This window comes from Sinocyclocheilus grahami, unplaced genomic scaffold (assembly GCF_001515645.1).
Source record: "Sinocyclocheilus grahami isolate Dianchi unplaced genomic scaffold, SAMN03320097.WGS_v1.1 scaffold1924.1, whole genome shotgun sequence".
NCBI lineage: Eukaryota > Metazoa > Chordata > Actinopteri > Cypriniformes > Cyprinidae > Sinocyclocheilus > Sinocyclocheilus grahami.
Window position 1 is genome coordinate 50668 of NW_015507103.1, and position 9485 is coordinate 60152.

Sequence of the window (9485 nt, forward strand, 5' to 3'; positions counted from 1 at the left end):
GGTCATGGAAACCAGAGACTGACGTTGACATGTTCCACAGGCTCTGAGATTCCTACCTGCACAAGAACCTGGACCACAGCTAAGACCATGTGATGCACACACTCCCATGAGTTATTTTATGTGATAGTTATATGTATTCTAAATAAACTACAAACAAAAAATATATACATTTCTTTTTTCCTCACATTCTTTCTTGTAGCAATTCCCTCTCAGTCACACACCTGAGAGCTCATTATGCAGCTCATTAAGCAGGTCTTTGTCTTCTCAGGTGTGAATCACAGCATTATTCATGATCATTCACACCTACTCGCATATACCTTTTCTACACAAAAAGTGTCTTAGAAAATTTAAAGAAATATGTTGTTTTCTGTGAATGAGTGAGTAAGATGATTTTCACATAATTTTGAAGCAAAAACTCTAGACTTCAAGATCAGTTCTCAAAAGTCTTGTGATCAAATGTTCTGTATGTGTTTTTATGGCCTTATTTTAGTGACTTTAAAATTTTAGTTTTTCACTAAGCACGCATAAACGTTGTTTTCTCAAACACAATCACGTACATACATGCTGCTCACATATTATTGTAGCCCAGTTTGTGCTGATTACAGTGTTATTAAACTTTAGACAAACAAATGTTTGTAAGCAACTGAAAAAAGCACATGTCAGGGCATGTCAAAACTTTTCCAGGCCCCGAAACACCCTCGGACCCCAGAGGGTTAACTCCAGGCAGGCTCGGTGGGCACTCTTTTTAGGTCACTTCGACTTTACACTTTCCTATTGTCCGGGTTCTAAGAACATCAAACCCGATGCATTGTCTCACATTTTTGAACTTTGGACCATAACATTCTTTTGAATAGACTAGAAAACTTTGTTGTCATTAATAATTATCTGACCGCCATCAATTCGTAGCAGTGAATGAAGAGGTATCATAGCAATCAAAAGTGCAGTATTGAGTACCTCAAGGCTCAGTACTAGGGCCATTACTTTTCACGCTTTACATGTTACCCTTGGGAGATATCATCAGGAAACATGGTGTTAGCTTTCACTGTTATGCTGATGATACTCTGCTCTATATTTCTTCACAGCTCGGCAAAACAGTTTTTCAAATTGGTCATTGCATAGTCTATATATATATATATATATATTCTTACTGCTAATTTCTGGAAAAAAGAGGTGTTAGTTATGACAAACTCTGCATGTAATAACCTAGAACACTGTCTAGCACTTGAAGGCTGCTCTGTCAATTCTTCGTTATCAGTTAGGAACCTAGGTGTGCTATTTGATAGCAATCTTTCCTTTTGAAAAGCATGTTTCTAGAATTTGTAAAATTGCATTTTTCCATCTCAAAAATATATCTAAATTACAACCTATGCTCTCAATGTAACATGCAGAAATGTTAATTCATGCGTTCATGACCTCAAGGTTAGATTATTGTAATGCTTCATTGGGTGGTTGTTCTGCACGCTTAATAAACTCCAGCTGGTCCAAAATGCAGCAGCTAGATTTCTTACTAGAACCAGGAAGTATGATCATATTAGCCCGGTTCTGTCAACACTGCACTGGCTCCCTATTAAACATTGTATAGATTTTAAAATCTTGCTTACTACTTGTAAAGCCCTGAATGGTTTGGCACCTCAGTATTTGAACAAGCTCTTATTGCAATATAGTCCTCCACATTCGCTGCATTATCAAAACTCTGGCAATTTGATAATACCTAGAATATCAAAATTAGTCCTTTGATCCTTTTCTTATTTAGCGCCCAAACTCTGGAATAACCTACCTAACATTGTTCTGGAGGCAGACACACTCTGTCAGTTTAAATATAGATTAAATACCCATCTCTTTAACCTGGCTTACACATAACACATTTCTAATATTCAAATCCGTTAATTTTTAGGCTGCATTAATTAGGACAACCGCAGACACTTCCCATAACACCCGATGTACTTGCTACATCTTTAGAAGAATGGCATCTACGCTAATATTAGTCTGTTTCTTTATTATTCCGAGGACACTGTAGCCACCAGATCCAGTCTATATCCAGACCAGATGGTCACTGCAGTCGTCCGTATCCAGCCCAGTTGGTGGATCAGCACTTAGAGAGAACCTCTACAGCCCTGAATATCAGCAGAGATCAGGACAACAAGATGAGCTCCAGAGACGGATCCCCAGTGAAGACCTTTTCTCCTAAACGGCCACCGGGACAAAACCACAGGAACCAGTTGAGTCCTCTGCACAATGTGACTTTGCTGCAGCCTGGAACTGAACTGCTGTTTTTTTCTGGCCAGCGGAGAACTGGCCCCCCGACTGAGCCTGGATTCTCCCAAGGTTTTTTCTCCATTCTGTCACTGATGGAGTTTTGGTTTCTTGCAGCTGTTACCTCTGGCTTGTTTAGTTGGGGACACTTAATATCCAGTGATATCGTTGACTTGATTGCAAAGATATTATTTAAACTGAACTGAGCTGGATGATGACATCACTGAATTCAATGAACTGCCTTTAACTGAAAATTGAGTGTTTACTATTTTCATTTTGCATTATTGACACACTATTTTCCTATTTAATGCTGTGCAGTTGCTTTGACACAATCTGTATTGTTAAAAGTGCTATATAAATAAAGGTGACTTGACTTCTCAGAGGAAAGTAAAATTTCCATTATCAAATGCAACAGTTTTCAGGGGAATGCAATACTTTTTTCACTGACTTAGTCAAGTCAAGTCAAGTCACCTTTATTTATATAGCGCTTTTAACAATACAGATTGCACTTAGTGATGGATCATGGCTGAAACACAAACCCAAAGAAGAAAATTCAATAATATATTTAAATTTAATTAAACAATTGTTTAAGATAAGCAGCATAGAGACATAGAGACAAGCAAGAAGATAAGCAGACATACAAACTGAGGGAGATAATAAAAATAAAAACATGAAAGATTTCAACTGATTGCAAATGATGAAGGTAAAATGTAGAAGAGTTCAACCAAATGAATAAACAAATATCTGTTTGTGGTTGATATTTTCCATCAAACCATCCATTACCCAAAAAATGTAAAATACAAATTTACAGTATAATTACAGTACATGAGCTAACAGGAGTTGTAAATGTTATCAAGCTTGCCTAGTTATAAACCCTAAAAACAGGGGTGAAAATTAATTTGATAGTATGGTTAGATTAACATTATCTTCAGATCTACAGAGAGTCTCCTGCATTTATTTCTCAATGAAAGTTTTCTTCAATGTCATTGATTAATCAGTTGTTCTGTCTGCATTTTTTTCATTCCCCACTAAAAATATATCTAGTTTTGCCATACCTGCCTGAAGATAACGCCGAGTGTCTTTATTTACTTCCTCTTCTACAGCTTTTCTCCTCATTTCCTCCAGCTCTCAGGCCCAGTTTTCTTTCCCAGCCTCCCTCACTCTGGGTAGGAAGAAGTCCAGATGCTGAATAGTGAAGGCAGAGTCTGGTTTTAATGCGATCTGAGACAGATGCTTGATGGCCCTGTAAGCACTGAACAGAAGTTTTTGATGAAGAAAACTGGTCACAGTAACCGCCAAAACCTCAAAATTGGGTATACTTTGGTGAAATCTGTTGGTTTTAAAATAGCAATAACATGAAATATAAATGGCCACTAGATGGCTGTAGAAGGCCTACTCACTGGCTGCATAGGCTGAAATGTAAACCAAAGTTGTAACAAACTTAAACTCTTAAGTTTAGATTTTTTCACAAATTCAAATTGTAGAATTTTTTTCAGCACATTGCGTTATTCAGAAAAGATGCTGTGAGGATGTACTTGCATATACCAAAAGTGTTAAAAGTATGGGTATCAAAGTTTGTCATCTAGAAAATATACAGTACTGCAAGAAGATCAGATTTTACCATTGGCTTGAATATATCACAGCTGAACTGACTTAACTGCAGTGAACATTATTGAAAAGTAATCATGGAACTATCAATACCAATACCAATTGCATCATTAGCCAGAGATCTGACACAAGTCAGCTGCGCACAATTTCAAGATCATTTGCGATTTATAAATGCCACATCTGGAATAAATGCCACGTTTTCTCTGAATCGCACTTATGCACTTTGAGAAATGATCTTAGAACAAATTTAGGATGGTTTATACGCAACATTTTATAAATGAGGCCCCTGGAATAATTAAGACAATCAGTTTCAGTAGTCCATATGAATAAATTATTAGATCATATATGAAATATATGACTTGATATTTATATATACTTTCTACACAAGGTTAAAATAAGTTTACTTAAAAAGAAAAAATGCAGGCAATGAACTGCTTAATCAATAGTGTGCATATTTTCTGGTAATATTGTGGGAACTGATTATATAACAACCCAAAGCTTTTTATTTTATTGTATTGTATTTTTTATTTTTTTTGAATAGTTAAGTCCACACTCAATCTCAATTTTAGTTCATCATATGTGCAGCCTTAATGGGTCTTATGATACCAGCTAAATCATCAACAATATCTAATTACAAAGCATTTTAGATGCTCTTCCATCATCATGTAAGTGCTGCATACAAAATGTGCAGAGCAGTGGGTGTCTAGGACAGGAGTTATTTTATATTGACTTGCATACTGAAGGACAAACACTTGTACTTAACAGTGTTTTTATACCACAATGTATTGCACATGTAGCTTTACAGTTGAGCAGGCTGAAGCAATGATCAACTGCTTTGCATTAAATTATCCTTTCTCTCACATGTATTGCAATGGGTCTCATTTGGGCAGTCGTGGCCTAATGGTTAGAGAGTCGAACTTTTAACCCAAAGGTCGCTAAAATTCGAGTCTCAGTACCAGCAGGGATTGTAGGTGGGGGGAGTGAGTGAACAGCACTCTCTTCCACCTTCAATACAATGACTGAGGTGAGACCCCTGAGAAAGGGTGTGTGTGTGTGCACTTGGATGGGTTAAATGCAGAGCACAAATTCAGAGTATGGGATGCCACATCACATCATTTTTTTTTTATTCAGATGGTTGATTCTAATGACCTGGTTAAATAAAAGATTCATACACAGCAAACCCCCCAGTGTTAAATTAACTCAGTGTTTATATAACCTAACTTAGTGTGTTAAAAAGTAACACATACAAAAATGTGTATATTTTTATACAATCTGGTAATCTGAGGGAAATAATATAAGATATAAGCATGAGAAGAATCACAGGAATAACACAACAAAACATTTAGCAAATTGTTTGAGTTTGCAACATTTTCTGTTACGTTATCAGACATCCAGTATCCAAAAATTATATTATTAATTATGAAATTATACTATTCATTTAAAGTAAGTCATGGAGTATTTATTTTATTTATTATTGACTTTTGAGATAGCCCTTCAAATATAATACTTGTTAAATATCAGTCACTAGGTGTGAGGGACCAAGCAGTAAAGCAATGCGAGACATGAAAAATGGTTTCCCAAAAAACAAAAAATTTATTATTTTAATAAATCCCAAATAAAGTTCACACTTCAAATCAACGTTCCACAACAAAGAAAATCAAATCAAATAACTAGGCCTATCAATGAGATCAACAGAACGGAACGAAACTCAACAAAGACATTTTGCCTAAACCAACCAAACTAAACTGACCTACCAAATGACACAACAGGGACACATTTATACAATTTGATTAGTCCATCTTACACACAAGGTGGGAAACAGAAACAAACTACAAATTACCACAACAAATAAATAACAAACTACTTAAATGCTTGAAACAAAAAGGTTAAATATTAATCTTAAATGACCCCAAACAAATTACAATTTATAGAAATAAAGAATTAAACAAACTCAATTCTCCCAGAAGTTCATCAATCCATTGGTGCCAGCAAGCAGAACTAAAGAACGGTGGAGGCAGCATGGCTTTTAGATAAATGGACCCCGTAGCGGAAGCTCGGGAACCTCTGCAACTCTCCACACGACCCACAGCATGGTAACTTACACTCAAAAGAAAACCGGATTAACAAAAATATAGAGCACAGCGAACTAAATTGTGTGCACTCCAATTAGTTACAATGTACTGTTATTTAATCAAATATTCTGCAATGACAAATAAACCGAGTTTGTGTCTTAATGAAACACAAAATTAATTTCATTAATCTAAATTAAATTCAAACAAAACTAAGAGACTTTTTAAACAAAATCAATGGGTACCTAAGGGTGTATGTGGATGTGTGTGTGTGTGTGTGTGTGTGTGTGTGTGTGTGTGTGGATGTACTGTAAAAAGCAATGGTCAATATATATTGATTTTTATATTGACTTTTTCTCATGCTGCAGTAAAGGAAAGTATTGCACCATTAACTGCATGGAACCACACAGCGCAAAAGCAGGGATTTAAAATCTGGCTATGTTTGCTATACAAGAAAACTATGCACACTGTTAACTAACAGATTAAACTAAAATGCTTCCAAGACTGCTGAAAGAGAGAGAGAGACTACTAAAAACAGAGAATAAAAATAACTTCAGGGCGAAATTTTTAAATTCTTATCATCCGAACTGCAGAAATTTACTAGCATTGACTTATCACTGTAAGCAGTCTTCTTCATTTTCATTAATTTGTCTTGTGTTCTTTGTATTTGTTCATTGCCCAGTCTGGAAAAGTTTTCCCAGACCAGCTTTCAGATAACTCCGAGCATCTTTATTTGCTTCTTCAGTTACAGCTTTTCTCCTCATTTCCTCCAGCTCTCGCACCCAATCTTCTTTCCCAGCCTCCTTTACTCTGGGGATGAAGAAGCCGAGATGCGGAAGAGTGAAGGCAGAGTCTGGTTTTAAAGCGATCTGAGACAGATGCTTGATGGTCTGGTAAGCTTCGGTGAGAAGATTTAACTTTTGGTCTTCAATCTCCTTCAAATCTTTGTCAAGATGTTGCATTAAAAATGAATATATTTTGGACTCTTCTTGGGCTTTTTCATATTCCTTTTTTATGGAGTCAAACTCCATCATGACGTTTGAAATTCTCATAGCATATTTCTTGTTTTCTTTGACGTGTTTGCTGTGATGACACTTCTCTATGCACACGGTGCAGTAGCCGTTTTTCATGACTTCACATTTGCTGGGATCAGAACCCCACCAGCAGTCAAACTCATGGCAGTTTTCCTCACAGACGGTGCAGGTCGTTGCCTTCCTGTGCTTCCATGACTTGCTCTCGATGTGCACCTTATGTTTGACTGTCTTTTTTACTTTAATGGTGAAGTTTTTGCACCCTTCAATCTTTTCCTTGTTTTGTATCAATGCCTCTTGAATCTGAAGTTTTTCAGCTATTTTCAGCTCTTTCTCTTGAACTCGCAGCTGTAAGTTGCAGATGGATGCTTCAAATCGAATTCGCTCTATCGGGACATTTGAAGTCAACTCTAAACTTCTTCTGTTCATTTCATCCAGAGACTGAAGGAAATGCTTCATGCCGTCCACGCTGTCTTCCCAGGCATCTCTTTGAGCACGAATGTGACGTTCTCTAGTGTGACGAGCTTCAGCCTGCCGGTTGTTGAATAAGAAATGAACAGGTTGCCCGCTTTTGTCTCGTCTGCAGGGGATTCTAGCTTTATTAATGGCACCGATAACGTTTTTGGGTGGCAGACCATCAGAGTGTGTGATTAAGAACATAATGTTGTTCACAATGTCTCTTCCAAACAAAGACAGAATTGAACTGATAATGTAATGCTGTCTGTCTGAGAGACGATTCTTCGATGCTTGAGTCACAAAACACACGGCATCGACTTCACAAACTCCATCATTGCTCTGAAACAGAGTGGCTAAATTCTCAGCAAATTCCAGATCTTTATCCAGTCCTCTAGTGTCTCCGTAGCCTGGAGTATCAATGATGGTGAGCGATATGGGACTCTTTACAGGAAAGACCTCATACATGGTGATTTCAGAGGTTTGTGACTCTGATTGATCTCTGGCTGCTTCTTCTGTGATTTCATACCACTTTTCTTCCTCAAACTTCACTCCCAGTAAGTAGTTGACCATAGTGTTGATGAGAGTCGTCTTACCGACGCCAGTTTCTCCCACCAGAAGAACAATTTTGTTTGGTTTACTGGTGTCTTTTTCCCCATATGTCCATTTTCTGACTTTTCCATTCTCATCAAGCACATTTCTCTCTGTATGTAGACAGAATCTTTTTGGAGGACCTTCATGAATCAGAGTTAGTTTGCTTTCTGGATATCTCAGCTCTCTGTAAAATGCAGATGGAGGCACATATTTCTGAGACTGTCTGTGGAGAAATAATTCAAAATCATGAGCACATCAAAATACATACATTTTGTGTTACATACATTTTCAATATGAACATAATAGTGTAAGTGTTTTTGCATGAATTAATTTGATCCAGGGGCGGATCTACCGTGGTGGCAACTGCCACCCTAAGAAAAAGCTATGCCGCCCCACCTGCCACCCCAGAATTATCACAGAATAAAATTTAAATGTAAGCAGTATGCTGCTTTTCAGCAGAGGCGATGACAGCGTAACGCAAAATAATGGAAAAAAAAACACGTTTTTGTAAACTGTGCACGATGGTTGCACACGCACACAGTGTGCCCAGTGTAGTCGGTTACATTAACAAATTACTCTTATGAACCGGTTCTTTGTGAGTCAGAAACACAAAGTGCGGCCCAGTTGACTAACGAATTGTTTTTACATTTGTTCGTGAAAATTACTGCTTCATGGTTAACTTCTGAGAAACCTAATCCCATCCGGATATGTCTGAGATTCATCCCGTAATTGTTTGGTGATCCGATTCTCCATTTTCATCATGGATATAGGCCTTTTTTTGCCATACGACGAAACAATAACATGAAATCAGTAAGAAGATGCAGATCACGGAATCTAATAGCAGAAGAGTTAAGTAAGAATCTAATCGTATTGCAGTTTTTGTACAGTAAACTGTAGCACATGTTGTACACCCTCAAACGTGTGATTGCCAACTTTAATTTGTAAAAAATTTTTATATGTACCGCACTTTTGCAGAACTGAGAAATGACTGCCTAGAGATATAGTCTTGTGTCAGGAGACCAAGAAACTGCTATAGTACTGTATACTGTAATGAAATTTGGCCAACTATGCAGGGGACGCTGAATCAATTTTTTTATTTTATTTTATTTTTTTAATTTATTTATTTAGTCATTTAGCAGACGCTTTTATCCAAAGCGACTTACAAATGAGGACAACAGAAACAATCAATTGTAGTATTAAAACAACTAAAAACACACCCCAAACTAAAAGCTAAAACTTTATAAATACTACTTATACACATTTTAAAAATAAAGAAATTAAATAAAAATGTCAAATGCATATACAACAAAATTTCAAAACTTTTAACATTTAAATGAAAAACAAAAAATAAAGCTAAAAACAATTCAAAATATTAAAGAACAAAAGCTATAAGAGTATAATAATGATTCTAGCATAACACTAAGCCAAACATAAAAAAACAACAACTACATATGTGTATGTACAACCACACACACAT

At 36.6% G+C, this 9485-nt stretch overlaps 1 protein-coding gene across 1 annotated transcript; it reads right to left on the reverse strand.

Moving 5' to 3' along the window:
- Positions 1-6542: 6542 nt before the first annotated feature.
- Positions 6543-8257, reverse strand: LOC107573366 (uncharacterized; the record flags this gene model as incomplete). The annotated part of the gene is made up of 1 exon (XM_016259803.1): positions 6543-8257. A coding segment is annotated over one exon (1656 nt), but the record flags the coding sequence as incomplete, so codon positions are not given.
- Between the last annotated feature and the right edge of the window lie 1228 nt (positions 8258-9485).